Here is an 18,755-nt window from a genome sequence, read left to right as displayed (position 1 = left end):
GTGAATGAGCACACTGCTGTAATATGACACCATCTTCAGAGGTGGGTCTCAGCAGAGAATAATAAACTTTATTCTGAATGCTGGCTCCATGTTCTTGAGCTCTCTTGTGGTGTTTTAAATGAGCAGTTAGTATGTTTCTTTTCTATATTTGATCAGATATTTTGATGTGCTTAAATTGTTAGCATAGAAATAGTTATTCTTTTGATTATTCTTATTAAAAGTCTCATTTTAAATATTGAATGTTATCAAAGATTTGTTACCTTTAACATTCTTATTAGAACAACTTGATTCTAAAACTAGCTGTGAGCAGAACTTTAATGTATTGCTTTAAAGAAAGTCTAAGTACAGTAGAGTAAAATGTCTATGCTAGTTGTCATCTCACAATGTGTGAAATGTGTTGTGACTCGCACTGTTGATAAGGTGGCTGCAGCTGAGCTGGCTGTCTCACAGTTGTTGTCTGGTTGTCATCCATGTGCTGATGCCCTGTAGGAACAGGAAGTGGGAGCGCTGGCAAAGAGGGGGGCCCCCTGAAAGCTCTTCTGCGACAACAGACTCAGTCGGCGCTGGAGCAGCGGGTAAGAGCACTCAGCACTCCTCTCTGCTCGTATCTCTCGCCCGTGTGCGCATGAGCTTCCAGAGTTAATGACCAAATGTGTTTAAGATATCAAAGCAATTTAGTTACCAGTGTTTACTTTCAGTTGGAAAAATTCTATGTTTTTGTTTTGTGTTTCAATCTTGAAAGCATTTCTCCTGAAAAAACCCATTGAATGGCTGAAGTCATATCTGTTTTTCCATTAAAGTTACAATATAGAAAAGAAAATGGTTAATATTTTTTGCAGAAAAAACATCTTAACATTACATTAAAATAATGCTCTAGTATGTTAACATAGTTATCTGCTAATACCATTTTTTGTCACTGGCCTGTTTATTAGAGATAAGACATGTTCTGTCTCTCTATAGATTAAAATTAATACAGTGGTTGTCTAGTATATTTTTATTTTAATTATGCTTAACGTTTAGTTCATTTGTTGAGTGAGAAACTGAGTAGTTTTGGATGATCTCTCTCTCTCTCTCTCTCTTTGTAAATGTCATTGCTAAGGGAGGATCACCTCATAGGTTCTGTAGAAGGCGGGTATGTTTCTGAACATGTATGAGAGTCTGCTCCTTGTGTTAGAAGCTTTTCCACTTTTCATCTCGTTGACTTAAGTTTTCTTTAAGCTTGTAACAGATGTTGCTGGCTCTCTCTGAACTTAGTGCGGAGGCTTCTGCCCTTTTCTGTGAATGCAGTGCATGGTTCCATGTGTGCTGTCCTGTGCTAACACAGCTCCACAGCTTTCCTTCTGTCTGCTTTGGCGGCTCTAAGCACGTACAGAGTCTTTGCTCATTCGGTGTCAGCGCTTGTGAGAGAACACGGGTGGGCATGGTGAGCACCGTAAGAGCATACCTCCTTTCTGCAGTCTGCCTCTGAGAAGTTTGTCTTGTTCTGGCTCTGTGACTACATTTATTCTGTAGGCATTTTGTTCTTACGCTGCAAGTAGCTATCTATGCCCTGTGTCCCTTTTAGACAAGGGTGGGTGAGCAGAGCTGAAGTACAGTAATGAGTTGAGCTCTACCCAGGTCTCTGTTTCCTTGCAGTACTTGAGATTGAACCGAGGGCCTTGTGCATGCTAGCGAGCACCTCCCACTGAGCTGTGTCCCCAGCCCTCCAGCTCTTTGTTCTGTCCCATTAAACTGCATTTGCTCTTCAGCTACACTGCCACTGCCACCAAAGGCTCACCTAAAGTAGTCACATGGATTGGATCAAGCAGAGCAAAGGTTAGGAGTATGGAGGACAGGCTCGGAGCGGAGGTGTGGGTGTCTGTTTACCACGTTTTAGGCCAGAATGGTTTTATCTTTGCCTTCTCCTATTTTTTTCCTTTTTAACCCAATTGCCATTTTAGAATTCACATCAACATAAAAGCTGGTGAAATGGTGAATGACATGGGGTACTGGAAATGACTTTCCTGTCTGGACCACAGACCTGTACAATCATGTCATGGAAAACATTCAAGTCATTTTGGATTGGGTTTAGATAAAATTTGTGGGCTTTTTAAAATTTTGTTCCTGCTTTTGTTTTTTTGAGATGGTATCTGATCTGTAGCCCAGGCTAACATGGATCTCACTACTTAGCTCAGGCTAGCCCCAAACATATAATCATACTGTTTTAACTTTGCAAATGCTGGGATTACAATGCCTAGGTAAAAGGTGTGTGTGTGTGTGTGTGTCTGTGTGTGTTTCTTTAAATAAATCTTTTTAAATTTTATTTACTTATTATGTATGCACTGTTCCTGCCTGCACACCAGAAGAGGGCACCAAATCTCATTATAGATGGTTGTGAGCTACCATGTAGGTGCTGGTACTTGAACTCAGGACCTCTGGAAGAGCAGCCAGTGCTCTTAACCTCTGTGCCATCTCTCCAATCCCTCTTTAAATTGTTTTAAATTGAAATAGAATTTCATCACTTTCCCTCTCCCTTGCTCCCTCTAGCTCCTCTCATATCCACCCACTCTCAAGTCGATATCCTCTTTATAAAAATTATTGCATTCATACATACATGTATTTATATGCAAAAGTAAGTACTGCCTGCTGAGTCTGATTTTTCTGTTTGTGTGCATATGGTCTCAGGGTGGACTGCTCTGCAGTGGACAGCCAATAGTTGGTTCATACCTGAGAGAAGCTGACTCTTCTAACAGCCATTAGTTGGTTCATACCTGAGAGAAGCTGACTCTTCTAACAGCCAATAGTTGCTTGCAGTTCTTTGTCTAGGGGGGGCTCCACAGAGTTTACCCTTTCTGCATGGACATGCGCACTGTCCTGGCTTGTTTATGGAGCCATTTCTAGGAGAGAATGCTTCACAGCCGACTTCTAGAGAATGCTTCACAGCCGACTTCTAGAGAATGCTTCACAGCCGACTTCTTGGTATTCTGGCTCTTAAAGTCTTCCTGCCCCCCTTCTTCAGAGCTTCTCTGAGCCAAAGATGCAGGAGCTGTGATGTAGATGTTTCTGTTGGGGCTGAGATCCCCACGATGCATTGATCCCTTCATTGTGTCTGGTCGTAGTTTTCTGTGCTGGTCTTCATTTGCTGTGTAGAGAGGCTTCATTGCTCACGAGTGGCGGTGTGTATAAGGATAAGATTCATGATGCAGTAAGGAATGATGCAGGGTTAGTAATGTGGCAGTGTCTTTTCTAATGTCCATGACCTCACTAGCTAGGAAGCCATGATTCTGGCGTGATCTCCTTCCTGGAGTCGACTTCAAGTCCATGTAGACAGCTGTGATTACCACGAACATGTGAGTGCCCCGTTGCACTCTTAGGAGATCTTGCATGCTGTTCATGGTCATGGTTCACAGGTGTTGCATCTGGGTAGGGCTGTTTAATTGCACCCCTCTCTTGGCAGCTTGCATAGTGTTTTCTGGCCTCCACCTCTCAAGTCCTCACACATACTATGTAGTGAAGACTGGCCTCCACATCTCACACATACTATGTAGTGAAGACTGGCCTCCACCTCTCACACATACTATGTAGTGAAGAATGGCCTCCACATCTCAAGTCCTCACACATACTATGTAGTGAAGACTGGCCTCCACCTCTCACACATACTATGTCGTGAAGACTGGCCTCCACCTCTCACACATACTATGTAGTGAAGAATGGCCTCCACATCTCAAACATACTATGTAGTGAAGAATGGCCTCCACCTCTCACACATACTATGTAGTGAAGACTGGCCTCCGCCTCTCACACATACTATGTAGTGAAGAATGGCCTCCACATCTCAAACATACTATGTAGTGAAGAATGGCCTCCACATCTCACACATACTATGTAGTGAAGACTGGCCTCCACCTCTCAAACATACTATGTAGTGAAGAATGGCCTCCACCTCTCAAACATACTATGTAGTGAAGAATGGCCTCCACCTCTCAAGTCCTCACACATACTATGTAGTGAAGAATGGCCTCCACATCTCAAACATACTATGTAGTGAAGAATGGCCTCCACCTCTCACACATACTATGTAGTGAAGACTGGCCTCCACCTCTCAAACATACTATGTAGTGAAGAATGGCCTCCACATCTCAAGTCCTCACACATACTATGTAGTGAAGAATGGCCTCCGCCTCTCAAACATACTATGTAGTGAAGAATGGCCTCCACCTCTCACACATACTATGTAGTGAAGAATGGCCTCCACATCTCACACATACTATGTAGTGAAGACTGGCCTCCACATCTCAAGTCCTCACACATACTATGTAGTGAAGAATGGCCTCCACATCTCACACATACTATGTAGTGAAGACTGGCCTCCACCTCTCACACATACTATGTAGTGAAGACTGGCCTCCACCTCTCACACATACTATGTAGTGAAGAATGGCCTCCGCCTCTCAAACATACTATGTAGTGAAGAATGGCCTCCGCCTCTCAAACATACTATGTAGTGAAGAATGGCCTCCGCCTCTCAAGTCCTGGGCTATAGGCATGCACAGCACACTGGGCTTCCCTGTCCTTTAGAAGCTGTGCTTTATTACATTGTAAGGTTTATTTTGTGTGTGGAGGCAAGTGTGTGGGTACATAAATGCTGTGAGACATGTATGGAGGCCAGAGAACACCGCATGGGCATGAGTGGCTTCTCTCCTACCATGTAGTCACTGAACTTGAACTCAGGTTATCAGGCGTGGCATCAAGTGTCTTTACCTTCTTGCTGGCCTGTAATGTGCTTTTAAAGAGTTTAAAGTCTTGGACATGTCAGTACATTGGACTTGTTACTGGACAGTCTTCACAGAATTAAAAACAAAGATATTGAGAGCTACAGTTTTTGTGTGTAACTGTAAAACCTGACATGTAACTGTTACGGTTTTGCATCTGAATCATTCTGATAGGCAGTGGAAATCCCTTGCGTTTCCCTGATTTCAGAAGAAGCAGCAAAAGCTGCAGTGTCTTTGGCTTTTTCAGTCACCTCTGGCTGCTACTGCTGTCACTTTTGTTTGGGAAAGAAGTCATGCAGCAGTATAGTAAGCTCTCTGCAGAAGTGCGCAGGTATGCAGGAACACATCCATGTGAGGATATCCTCAGAGTGCTCAATGTCCTTGCTTTTAAAGGTACTCACATAGCTTTTTAGCTGTGTGTTTCCTCAGTGAAGAAAACTGGAGCCGGATGATGAGGCACAGACCTGTAGTCCCAGAACTCGAAATCTGAGGCTTGTGGATTCTGAGTTCAAAATCAGTCTGGACTCCATGGGGAAAGGAGGAAAGGAAAGGAAATGAGACAGAAAGTAAGGGAAAGTAGTCTAGTAAACATAGTAATTTACCTGTCCCAAAGAATGTACTTTTGGGAAACATGGATTAAAAAGTGGATTTATAGTTAATTAAGAGCTCCTTAGAAGTGGGATGAGATTGTATGATAAGCCATCGCAGGGACCTAACATGGGGCCGGGTTGTTTTTAAGATGTATTTTTATGTTTAATGATGTGTATATGTCTATGTGTATGCTCATGTGTGTTTGCATGCATGTGGGGATCAGCAGAAGGCATTGGATCCCCTGGACATAGAGTTACAGGGGCATGAGCTGCTTGGCATGGGTGCTGGGAACCAGATCTGGACCCTAGGGAGCAATAGTGCTCCTAACTGCTGAGCCATCTCTCCAGCATGGAGTTCTTATCTAGAAATTTACCCTGTCTCTGGGGATAACAAAATATTTGAAAGAAAAATTGAGCCATTTATATGTCTTTGAAGAAAAACCTATGTAAATCTCTTGAAAATAATACCTCTGCTATGTTTTATTGATGTTTTCAGCTGCCTTTGTTTAAACACACACTATCAGATGTTTTTATAATCCATGCTCTTGGCATCAATCAAAGCATCAACAAGTAAGATCCACCTGGGGACAATAGGAAGCTACTTTTTACACTTTGATAGACGTTCTGGAGAACATGTCTTTTACAGTCTCTCAAACCCGCATTCAGAAAGCAGAGTGCTTGGACTGATGTTGGGGAAGCTGCCTTTGTCAGTGCGGGGAAGAAAAGAGCAACACTATAAATTCAACAGGCGTAATGCACAGACTGTAAAGGAAACCAAGGTCTGAGTGATGGTTGATGAGAAACAAGAACAAATATAGGTGATAATGTTTATTGTTAAGGAGTATAGGAATGGAAGGCCTTGCCATCCTCCGCTGTCTAACACACTGAGTTACAACAGCACCTCTCTTGTGCTCGGGGCAGATTTGAAAGTTGTTTTCTGGACTTAGCATAGGCCCTGGCATGGATCGGTGTGTGCCAGCAGTCTCCGTGACGTGGAGATGGCCGAGTTTCACTGCTGTCAGTAACAGCAGCGACTTCTTTTTTTTTTTTTTATCATTTTTTATTTTAATTTCAAATAGCTTGTTTTACATGTCAATCCCAGTTCCCTCTCCCTCCCATCCTCCCGCACTCCCCTTCCCCCCCCCTCCCTCCCACCCTATTGCCAAATCCTTCCACATAGGGGATATCTAGAGAGCAGCGACTTCTTTAACTGGAGATTACTTTGCAGATGGACTTTGGCCCAAGTGACTCTAATGGGTTTTGCTTATTGTTGATTATGCTTGTATTTAAAAGTGAGTTAGTGTGCTGCTGATGGACTGGGGCTGTGTTAAGAGAGGCTCCGTCAGCAGGGCGAGCCCTGCCCTCTTGAAGCAGCATTGCTGGCTATCTTCTGCACTGACCTGCGCTGCTAGTGGGGGACTTTCTGGCTCATCCCTCTATCAGGTCTCCTGACCTGCCTCTCCGCCTCCCTCTCACTTGCTTCCCTCCCTTCCCTCCCTCCCTTCCCTCCCCTCTCCTCCCTTCCCTCTCCTCCCTTCCCTCTCCTCCCTTCCCTCCCCTCCTTTCCCTCTCCTCCTTTCCCTCTCCTCCCTTCCCTCCCCTCCGTTCCCTCTCCTCCCTTCCCTCCCTCCCACTGTCTCTCTTTTTAGGTGAGCACACCTTGGGCCTGCACAAAGCAAGGCAGACTTACACTAAGTTATTGTCCCTAGGGCCAGAAGCCCTGTTCTCCATTTGACTTGTGAATATTTTGTGTAGAGTGGTTCTTGTCTTAATATTTAAAAGACGAATGTATAAAGAATTTATTCTTTGGGATTATCATATAACTTTGATATTTTAAGGGACTTTTAACATTTAAGTGCTCCTAAGATTGACAAAAAAAACAACTGGAAAATTCTGTGGACCCAACTTAGTTCATTTTAATAACATTAACTACCTATATGTATCTAATTTAAAATTCAAAGTATAAAAGTTCAGATGGAAATAATGATACATTTTTGACAAAATGTATTCTGTGCCTTAAGCCATGTATTCCCTATAATTCTCTTCCGTGTTTCAGTCTAGTTCAGACATAAACAATTGTACGGATTGACCTTTTACTCTCTTATACAGTGCAGCGGTTCTTGCCTTATCAAAGTAAGGATTGCTTGTAAGTTATGACTGGGCTTTAATGCGTGTGTGTATAAGTGCACACGCAAGGTCCCTTCTTGCGTTTATGCGCGCTGAGGCGTGCGGGACTGCTCCTGCGCTGATATTGCTAGTGCTCTGCCTCGTGCCCGCGCTTCTGCAGTCCTGCATTCCACGCTTCAAGCAGCCACTCGGTCGTCTCGCTTCTTTTATATGCGCCTGCTTTTAGTAGTAGCTCTTTCCTTTTGTTTGTTGCATCTAGTCTGCTGTGACCTAGAAGATTTGATGATGATGACTTTTAGAATGACAAGTATTTTAGCATCAGTAGTTCTCTTCTACCAGTGAGGTCATCCCCTGTGGAGATGCCTTGGGAATGCAGTGCATGAGCCTTACTTACTACCGCAGTCCTTGGAGGGCTCTGTTGGGCTGTTTCCAGCTCTTACTACGTTGAGAGTGGTCGGGGCTGTTGGTAAGTGCCTTCCTGTTAAGAGAGCTGCATTCATCTCACAGCCAGGCAGGTGAGGTAGCAATCACCTTTTCCTAGCATCCACTTCTTCCAGGACACGTGGCCCATGTTTGGGCAACCACAGACATTTCCCTCTCCTGCTGGTGCTCTTCCAGTGAGTTCCCTGTCCTTTCATTTTCCTTCGAGCTGTGCTTGTCATCCTATGGTGACGGGAGTCACCTGCAGGACTGTGTTGCTTCCCTGTCGGTCACCGTGTACTCCTCTCTTCTGCTAACATGCAGTATGTGGTTCTGTTTGCTTCTGGCCGCGCAGTGACTGGCTCTCACTCCAGCCCTTCTCTCTCTCACTCTCCACACTGCCCATCCTTTCACCCCATGTCCCATACTCCCCTTTCCTAGGTCTCTTGTTACATCCAGGCCGTGGGAGCATTTGCCAATAGCCTGTGTTGCCTGTATGTGAGAGACATCATGACTGGGAAATGCATATGGGTTGTCAGGCTGTCCAGCCTGTGTCATGGGAAAGTGTTTGAGAAGTAGCTCAGCTGGGCACTCTTGAACATTTCCCCTCAGTCAGAACTGACAAAGCAGCTGGATTCTGAATGTCACCTGGGATGCAGGGGAACAGACTTGAAGCCAGCGCTAGGGAACTTTAATGAGAAAGCGGCTGTGCTGTGCTTATTTCAGGCCCTGGTTTCCTGCGGGAGGATGTGCATGAGCACAGCCTTCTTCTGTCCAGTTGGTCACGTCTGTCCTGTCCCTTGTCTTCCTTCACCAGGAATTCCCCTTCCTCACTCTGACGGCCTTCCCTCCGGGACTCCTCGTGCATGTCGGTGGCGTTGTTAGTGCGCGCTCTGTGAAACTGTTAGATCGGATCCACAACCCTGGTATGTTTTCTGATAAGTTTGATTTTACTGCTTTTATTTAAGGTGTGATTGGAAAATTTGATTTTTGTGAATATTGAAAGTAAATTTAACCTGAAGAGATGAAAACAATATAAACTGGCACATATAATTTTGAAATATTGTCAGTAATTGCAATTACAGGTAGACTAAGAAGTATACATTCGTTAGCTTTAATGTATAGCAATTGAACACATTCTGCTTTATTTCTGGCTGGGGCGTCATTTTGAGAGGGTCATTAATTACCATTTGGGTTTACTTTGGGGAGATAAAGATTTTTACTGTTTAGCCTTCATGGCCCCACGTTAGTTGTTAGTTTCTCACTTGCCCATGCGGCCAGACCAGCAGGAGCAGGGGCAGGAGCGCATGTCTTTAAAGTACAGCATGGGAACTGCACAGACGGCAGGCAGCTCAGTCCTTGGCACTTTTAGGGCCTTGGATTAGACATACGTGGGTGAGCTTTCTCACGTAGCTACAACAAGCACCATCAATGATGGTAGCTCTCTAGGGCCTTGGATTAGACATACGTGGGTGAGCTTTCTCACGCTAGCTACAACAAGCACCATCAATGATGGTAGCTCTCTAGGGCCTTGGATTAGACATACGTGGGTGAGCTTTCTCACGCTAGCTACAACAAGCACCATCAATGATGGTAGCTGTCTAGGCATAACGTTATATTTCATGCCCAGACTTTTGCTGAAGCACCATAAACATGAAGCGATGTTGGCATCTGCACTTTTGTATATTTTGGAAGACTTTAATTCATCACTTCCAGCCACTTCTTTATGACATGTAGGAAAAGAAGAAAAGAGTGCTCTGTAATTATTCAGTGAAAACATTGCAGATAGATAGTGCTTTTGAATATAACAGAGAATTGCTATTCTTTCAGTTAAGTTTAATTGGTTCTCTGTGATTTGATCTGACCTGAGAATAAGACTGAAATTCTTCTAACTGCAGTGAGACTTCAGAAGGACAATGCTAGTCATGTTTGCTTAGCTCTACAATCAGCGGATACATCTTCTCAGCTCCAGTATTTTCTTTTAATTTGGTTTACTTTCCCCATTTTCCTTATGGTATTTGTACACTCCGTAGCACTTAGGGCAGTCTGACTACTGCCATGTAACACATTAGATTTGTGCAGAAAGTCTTGCTTTCTGTAGGAAACTCAGTTACGAGAAGGGTAAGGAAAGACCAGGCGATGAGGCCTGATGGTTTGTGCTCCACATGGATGACTGACTGATGGTTTTATGGCTTTAAAAGGAGATGATTTTCTTAAAATGTTAACTTATTTTTACAAAATCTTTTTAAAAGTTTATCATAGCCACCAGTTCATTCCAGCCATACAAGAAACCCGAGAAGGCAGGAGAGAGAACATCCTCATAACTTAGCAGTTTTCTCCTCTCTCTCATAGTAGTTGTGCATCATGCATGGGAAGCCTCAGTTATTATTAATGGATTATAAGGAGTTCAAGTGCATATATATGTGTATATCTGTATGTAAATACTATGAAATACTGTACAGCTCCATTTTTAGTTTGCTTTGTTTTCAGTATGATACCTATCAAATATTTTATTCTAATGGTCCCAATATCTTATTTTGATTTAAAATAAACTCTCTTTGGATTCTTAGTTGTATATATTATGCACTGAAATGGAACATTTACCTAATAGCTTCTCCAAGCCCCCTGAGAAATTTTTATGGAAAAAGACATAATCTGTTGAGAAGAGCTGATGGTTAGTACTCCGTGAAGCCTGGCTTGCCCCTGTCACATTGATGCTGTAGTGGGGGGGCACTGATGCTGTGCTGGGAGACTGAACATTGCTAGAAATACGTGTGTAGTGTGTTTCCTTGAAGTTAGCTTTTAACTAGTGAATATGAGACATTTTAATTTCTTTTTCAGTGGAAAAGGGAAGAAATCTTACTTTAAAATCATTGCCCCCAGCTGGGTGGTGGCGGCACATTCCTATAATCCCAGCACTTGGGAGGCAGAAGCAGGTGGATCTCTGAGTTTGAGTCCAGTCTGCTCTACAGAGTGAGTTCCAGCACAGCCAGGGCTACACGGAGAAACCCTGTTTCAAAACAAACACACACACACAAAACAACATTGCCACTAGTTCCCTTGGTGATGACTTGTGAGTTCTTAGAGCTCCTCCCTTTGTTAAATACCAGGCAAGATGAAGCATAGACAGAGGAAGACGGGCTGGTTCCCGGGGGTTAGACAGAGCACTCACTCTAGGTTACTGTAGCTCACTTCTCCTGCCTTTCCTGCCTCTTTCTATTAACTCTGCTGTCTGTCTTCCAGTTCCTGTCAAGTGCTGTTGTCAAATGTGTTCTTGTTTGTAGTTTTTATTTTTATTCCTACTATTCTGCACATAAAACTGATCAACTAATTTGCTGTTTTGAACTCAGCCTTTGTCGGAATTATGGGTAACACAAGATCTTACAAACTGCTAGACTGGAATAGTTTCAATTCAGGTATTTTACTGGTCATTCAGTATTACATATGCTGACAGAAATTATGGCAGCTCAGTGAGGTTTTAGAGATGTTATAGATTAAATAGATGAATTCAGTTACATGAATGCATTCTGTAATAGTTATGTCACAACTTGTAGTTTGCATAGAAATGCAAATGTAAAAATATATGAGCTAAAGTGAATCAAAAACCATACCACAAATTATGAATGACTTTGCTTATGTGACTAACTTTCAGAATATTATTAAATTCTGTTTATGCATTTTGGCCAGTGTTTTCATATTTGGTAAGTGATACAGGCATTAGCTTTATCATCAGTCAGCATTTGTTAAATACATTAAACAACCACCGTAATAAACCTTAAAGCATGTTTAAACTGCACCGTTAGATTTAATAGAATAGTTTTACTGTTTTATAATGCTAGAAGTGTTCCAAAATTTCATAGCAGGACAGATTTTCCAGGGAGATTAACAAGATCTATAAGCTTTCTTCCATGTGAGAGTCCAGTTTTTCTTTATAAGTAATTTGAATGTAGTCTGTAGCAATTAAAAAAAAAACTACAGCTGATGATGTGTTTTAGTAATGCCAATTAATTTCTTTTTGATAAAAGCATATTTTCTTACTAATATAAATATCTAAAATTATTTTTGGAATTAAAATTTGAGACTGTTTTATTAAACACTAAAGCTGATATTTAAAGTTTTTTTTTCCAGTTGTTTGTGTCAGTATATTTTATAATGAAGCAAAAGCAGCAAAGGCCTGAGCATCTTAGGTAATGCTGTCCTTCGGAAGTGAGCAGGAGGCAAAGATGTGAGCTCTGATGGGTACCGTTTGCCTCTGAGTGCGTTATGTTCATGCTGGCTTTGTCAGCCGTGCAGTAGAGAGGGATCCTGTTTTCTGACTCCTTAAGTTTCCTCTGCATTCTAGGCAGGCTTGAACCATGGTGCTGACATCCATTGAAATGAAGAGGGTTAACGTTTATGATTTACTTTAGTGAGAAAATGAAATATACCCTATTGGATTGGTCTTCAAAGTAAGAATATATTTCAGTACCTGGTTAACGTAGAGCAGTTAGAAAAGCAGCTTGTTCATAAACGTGGTGTCGATCACTAGTAACTTAAAGAAGTTAGACCAGCCCCTTTCAGGGTGTGGTGGCTGCTCAGATGACAGAAACGCACTGTAAGGGGAAAGGGCCGAGGCGAAGCCTCTGAGCCACAGCAGAGCGGCAGTTGGCGAGGACAGACATGGGCAAGGAGGCAGTGTGTCTTGCCATCACTGAATGTAATGTTGACGGAAGTGTGCAGAGGAGAGGTGGTATGGAGCCACATGTGGGGTGGGGGAGGGGAGGGGGCAGACTGGGCAGTGGGGTAGTTTCAGGGCTGGCCTAAGCTCAGGTGTGAGATGTGCTCAGAAGAAGGAACCCAGCAGATTACAGAGAGGGAACGGCTGCTTTCAGGGTGGCGTGTCCGTAGTGCCATCCTAGGGTCCTGGCCTCAGAATAGTTACCTTTAGAAATAAGGCTGATTGTGATATTTAATTTGATAATTATGGAGAAAATGTGCGATGTTTGTTAAATATATTCAAATAATTTTTATATATCCTCTGAAATGTGGAAGTACTTTGCATTGCTATCCTATAATCTGAGAATGTCAGGGACCGCCCACTTGCAGTCCTGGAGGAAGAACTCGGTAGTTAAGAGCACTGGCTGCTCTTCAGCAGGACCCATGCTCAGTTCCCAGCACTTATCGCGGCTCATAGCTGTCTTTAACTCGAATTCCAGGGGATCCAGTACCCTCTTCTGGCCTCCACAGGGGTACGTGCATGTACATGGTGCAGCCATAATTTCAGGCAAGCACTCATACACAAGAATGAAAAAACAACAAAGAATTGACCCCCATTAGTAAGAATAATAATTGTTTTTAGTTTATAGTTCTAAAATTGCTCATACTTTATTTTTTGGGTTTTTTGACACCATAATGTGAGGTCTCAGTCAGTTCGATAATAGTCATCTAAGAGAATTCTGAATGAGAAACACTTGTTACTTCAGAAATCCTTCAGGATTTACAGTTTGGTGCTGCATAATGACTTTTGTCATGGATCATGCGTCATCGTTGTCCCACCAGATCATATTGCCTTGGGTGTGGCTGCCTTACATGTGTCATTGCATGCCATGTTGTTTTCACAGTGGTGACCACCAGCTAGTGTGGCATTTCTCAGAACACATGTCTCTGTCATTGAGTGATACGTGACTGAATTGGTATTTATTTTGTACTATACAGTTAGGCACTAGAGGACAAAGATTGCTGCTCACCCTGTCTTTATGAAACCTGTGTTCTTAGATGACAGGAAAGTATTAAACGTGTTACTGTGTTGAGTGTTACACAGAGTGGAAGCAGGCGTGGCTGACTTTCGGGGGTTATGTTCACAGGCGTGGCTGACTGTCGGGGGTTATGTACACAGAGTGGAAGCAGGCATGGCTGACTGTCGGGGGTTAGGGACACAGGCGTGGCTGACTGTCGGGGGTTATGTTCACAGGCGTGGCTGACCGTCGGGGGTTATGTTCACAGGCGTGGCTGACCGTCGGGGGTTATGTTCACAGGTGTGGCTGACTGTCGGGGGTTATGTTCACAGGCGTGGCTGACTGTCGGGGGTTAGGTACACAGGTGTGGCTGACTGTCGGGGGCTGTGCTGATAAGCTCACATTTGAAGGCTGTATATCAGGCTTTTGTAGGTTCCTGATTCTTTCAGTGAGATACTTAGCCCCATATGAATGCACACTCTGTGCTGTTCCACACTCAAGCCCTTGTGAGTCAGTCTGAGCCAGTGCCCGTCTGAAGGTCTGCTAGTTACTTCACAGAGCACAGAGGGTCTGTCTGTCCCGCTATGTCTTATCTTCTTGTCCATATCAACCACACTGACGGGGCATTTTTATGTACTAGGAAGAAGTAAACCCTCTTCATGAATCTGAGAACTTACTATGATGATACCTTTTGTTCCCTGATTTTTCTGTTGTGCAGACAGAATTTGAGAAAAGGGGGTGGGTGGGGTGGATGTTAGCAGTTGGAAAGGAAGCTGAGATGTCACTGCTCTCCGTGTGGCACTTAGGGCTACAATGAGGTCATAGTAATGAGACTGTGATAACGATAATGTACTTTTGGTCACCCTGGCAGACAGTCTCTCCACAGACATTAGCCAGACCCCACCTGAGTGCTTTCCAGAAGCGGTGTATGTGAATCTCGAGATGTATGGAAACGTAGTTTCCTTAAGGAATCCCAGGAGCACTGCAGAGCCGTAGTCATGTCCTGAGTGGCCTGGCTTCGCCCCGCCCTCTTCACCATGGATGATGTCCCTGGAGTGTGAAGGCCGCAGGGTGCGCTTGCACGTGTGTGCAGAGCAGCTGCCAGCTCTAGAGCAAGGGGAGGGTGTTCTCCTCACATAGTAGTTTTGATTTGATGTCTTATGTCCAGAATTGGGAAAAAACAGAATGTTTAAAAGGAGATTGCTGTTTTTGGTTTTGAGAATGTTTTTTGAAGTTTTAAGGATATTTTTGGATGACTCATGAATTTTAGGACATATCCCTGCTTTTTTCTTCAATTATAATAGACGAGTTATAAGGTAAGCTGTAGTGGTTTGAAATGAGAAATCACAGTCTTTTTTTTTAGAAAGCTTATTTTGGGAGCAAAAATTAAGTTAATAACTTGAAAAATAAGTTTATTACTTTACAAAATATTTAATTGTAAGAAAATGTGACTAGCCAGGTATAGTGATGCATACGTTTAATTCCAACACTTAGGAAGTGGAGGCAGGCAGATCTCTATGAGTTTGAGGCCATTCCAGCCTACCATGGTGAGTTCCCTGGACAGCCAGGGCTACACAGAGAATCTTAGTCTAAAAACAAAACATAATACAAATGTGAGGCAGCTGATGTGTAAGGAAATAACATCTGACTTTGTTCACTATTTTGTTTGTTTTGTTTTAACAAAATTTAAACACTGTCACAACTGTCAGTGAATGAATGCTTGGGGCATGCTCATGTGAGTTGAGCCCTGTGTTGGCACCTGGGGATGTCATTAAGCCAGGTCAGCATCCTGTTCACAGTTGGTTTAGTTAGTCGTGGAAGGCTAACTAAATCCATAGAGGTCCCCCTGGGAATGCGAGTCCTGCGGAGGGTCTCAGCTGTTCTTTTCTGGGCACTGATGCCCAGGTGAGAAGTAAGGTGAATAGCGACGGCTTCTGATTCTCAAATGCAGTCAGTTTTCAGGAAGTCCTAGCAGCAGCGAGCGTGGAGTGCTTGCTGGATGCACCAGTGATTTGCATAAGGATGTCCTGTTACCGTGATGTGTAGACAGTGAAGTTCAGTTAGAGTGAATTCTGTGTCTGCCTTTGAAAAGTAGCAGCTTTCAGTTAGATGCAGTACGTATGGTTTGTGTACCGGCTGCCACACTGACATCTAAGCTTTGATGTTCTCCCACTCTCTGCATATCATTTCCAGTGCAGTTAGGATCTTTTTCTCAGTCTGGTTCCAACCCCTATCTAGTTTGAGGCTGAACTCTGTTGAACCTGAACTCTTTAATTTCTGTCTCCCGGGGAGGTGACTTCTCAGGGTTTGGGAATGCACCTTCCCTGCATTCCTCGGCCGCTAGATGATCCTGTTGAGCCTTTGCCCGATCAAGGCCAACACCGTTACCTCCCGTTTGTTTTTCCGCTAGGTTGAGCTGGGTGTGGTGGCTCACCCTCGTGACCATGGCACACCTGAAGCTGAGCAGCCTTCAGTTTGAGGCTAGTGGGGCTACATGCTGAGCCCTGTCGCCAAAAGCTATGTGGAGTAACTCTAAACAGAACCGAGTTTTAACACTTTGGGTAGGCGGGTATGTCTTAGCTACGAATGTGTAGTTGCCTAAAATCACTGAAGGGTTGAGTTTAGTAAAGGCTTTTTCTGTTGAGCTGATCATGCCTTTGCTTCCTGAGATCTACATTGGCATTCAAAATCTTCAGTAATTCCACCCTCACTTCTGAAACAAAAAAAAGATATCAAGCTATGACCATGCTCCATAAAGGCATCAGGAGAAAAGAATAGGTTCTGTTGCCAGCCATAGTGGTGGCATCCCCAAGAACCTGAAGCTAAAGCCTCGTGCACGTCTGCTGCTAAGAGAGTTATATAACCTATTAAAAAGTTTGACCCATAGGGAAAAGGCTTAAAAATGGTATGTAATGTGTATAATAATTAAAATTTAATTTTTCCTAAAATTTAAAAAATTAGAAATAATTGTATAAACTCTAGGAATATAGTATTTAAGGTGAAAATCATTTTCTTATTACCTGTGGAATGCTTGTTAAATGAGCTCACATCTCAGCTGTATTTTCCTAAAATGACTAATAGTACCCATGCACTACATGGGTGACTGACAGGCGTTAAAGCCGGACTCTGTTTTGCTTCTTATAAAAGTATGATAGAATGTCACATTTATGCTTTGATACAGTGAAAAAAATAAATAGGTTTCATAGTGTGTTTCCTATTAAAATTTAGTTAACAGTTATTAAACCTTAAAAAATTTCATTGTCAAGATTAAATAATGCGATATAGCTGATTTTTTTATTGATAATAAGATCATACTAATTATAAATACTCGTACGTCTGTGGCTAATCTTTGCCATGATTGTAGTGTAGGCTTTAAACATTACTAGAATCTCTCTCAATACTAAAGAAACTGATTAGTCTGAATTTTCCTGTAGCCAGGTAGCTGCTGTCCCTTGCTCTTGCTTACGGTATAGTGGCCATGGTGGCCAGAGTGACTCCTGACGAGGTGCTCCTCCTGTACGCTTGCCTTGCTCTCACCTAGAGTCTAGGGCCATTCCTTTCTGTGACCATTTCAGTGAGCTGCCATAGTTTTCAGTCCATGCTGTCACCTGCCCTAAGCATGCGCCAAAACATCACCGTTCCTGGCTCCTGTTTGCCAAATCCGCTTTGCAAACCCTTTGTTCCTTCGCTTTTGCTTTAGCCCAGGCCGAATTTAACATTTTCCAGAGGGGACACATGCCATCTGCTTCGTTGGTGCCATGTCATACAGCCGGCTCTTTACGCCTGCCGACACTTTGCTGAGTATATATAGTGCTGGCATCTCATGCACTGTGTGGCTGTGAACGTGAGGCTGCTTGTGAGCTCGCCTGCCTGCGGGCATGAATGCTGCACCTGCGCTCAGTCAGCTCGCTGTCGCTCCTGCTCTCCTTAAGATCAGCCACTGTTTCTTCCATGGCTTTGGTTTAACTATCTGTTGTTGTTTTATGTTATACCAAGGTAAGTCTGGTGTGGAGTAACTGTATTCTACGTGCTTACACATGCCTCAAGGGAACTGTTAATACTTCTGCATTTGACCATGCTGGGCATTTCTAAATAAATGCATCTCAAGCTTAAAATAACTAGCTCCCTCCATTTCTTCATTATTTTTAAAATGGTGTTGTAGATTGCTGCCTATAAACCCCTTTTTTAAAAACAGGGAATCTACCATGCGTTACTTGTAACAGATAAGGTGAGTCTACTGTGAGAAAACTGTTTTTAACATGGCATACAATGATTGCCTTAGAAAATATTCTAAACTAGAGCGAGTCAAAAAATAACAAATTCCATTAATGAGTTTGAGAAAAGCTTGACTTATTTAATACAGCGTTTTAGCAAGACAGTTATTTTCTAGACAGTTATTTCTATTTGGATGTTTAAATTGACATGCAAGCAGCCAGTATGGTGGCTCACGCTTGTAATCCTAGCACCGGGGAGGCTGATACATGAGGATTGCAGCAAGTTTCAGCAATCCTGAATCTGTATAGTGAGTTTGAGGCTAGTTGGGTAAGTCCTGTCGCAAGCCAAGTCCAAAAAGGCATGCGTATCTTGCTAGCAGAGTGACTTTGGACTCTGAAGTGTTTATGCTCTTACTGTATGCATCCCAGCCAGGAATGTGAGAACAGATTTGCAATGTGCTGTAGATGCAAGTGGCCCCCTGAATGCTTATGTATTTCTCAGTTCTTAGCATGGGATGCAGCCTTTCCTGGTCTCTCTCCTCTCCTTTATCTTGTACTTTCTTCTTTCTCCAGCTCCCTCAAGTCTGCGCTTCTTTCTTTTCCTCTGAAGGGAAGTTCTAGGGTAGCTCTGTCTCAGAGCTCAGACTTAATTCAAGAGCTGCTAGCATGGGCCTCCTTCACGTGTCCCCTTGCCATCCCCATCACAGGGTGTGAACTCTGACACGCTCCTAGCCTTTCCTTCCCCCCCACCGCTTCACTGGGGGCACACCCACTTCCCTATTCTCAAAGACTCCGCTGAGAGTTTGATATAACTGTTGTGGAAAAGTGGTATTTGCTGCATTGTCTACACTAGTAGCACCATTTGTATAAAACATGTACAGTAAGAGCTTAGTGTTGTACTCTAGAGTTCATCTTTCAGTCCTCCAAACGGGTGGTGAC

At 43.2% G+C, this 18,755-nt stretch overlaps 1 protein-coding gene across 23 annotated transcripts in view; it reads left to right on the top strand.

The window, feature by feature from the left end:
• C2cd5 (C2 calcium dependent domain containing 5) overlaps positions 1 to 18,755 on the top strand; it is a 95,129-nt gene that overhangs the window by 35,893 nt on the left and 40,481 nt on the right. For 7 of the 23 annotated variants that reach the window (XM_040743568.1, XM_040743551.1, XM_040743550.1 and 4 more), the window contains 4 exons: positions 490 to 575; positions 1,100 to 1,132; positions 8,706 to 8,814; positions 11,239 to 11,304. In XM_040743568.1, coding sequence (XP_040599502.1) covers positions 490 to 575; positions 1,100 to 1,132; positions 8,706 to 8,814; positions 11,239 to 11,304 — 294 coding nt within the window. The remainder of the gene's footprint in view (positions 1 to 489; positions 576 to 1,099; positions 1,133 to 8,705; positions 8,815 to 11,238; positions 11,305 to 18,755) is intronic. The other 16 variants (XM_040743570.1, XM_040743553.1, XM_040743546.1 and 13 more) reach the window with 4 other exon arrangements.

The sequence above is a fragment of the Mesocricetus auratus genome, unplaced genomic scaffold (assembly GCF_017639785.1).
Source record: "Mesocricetus auratus isolate SY011 unplaced genomic scaffold, BCM_Maur_2.0 Super-Scaffold_100001, whole genome shotgun sequence".
In the NCBI taxonomy this organism is placed as follows: Eukaryota; Metazoa; Chordata; class Mammalia; order Rodentia; family Cricetidae; genus Mesocricetus; species Mesocricetus auratus.
Note: the sequence above shows the minus strand (reverse complement) of the source record. Positions and strands in the feature narration are given on the sequence as shown.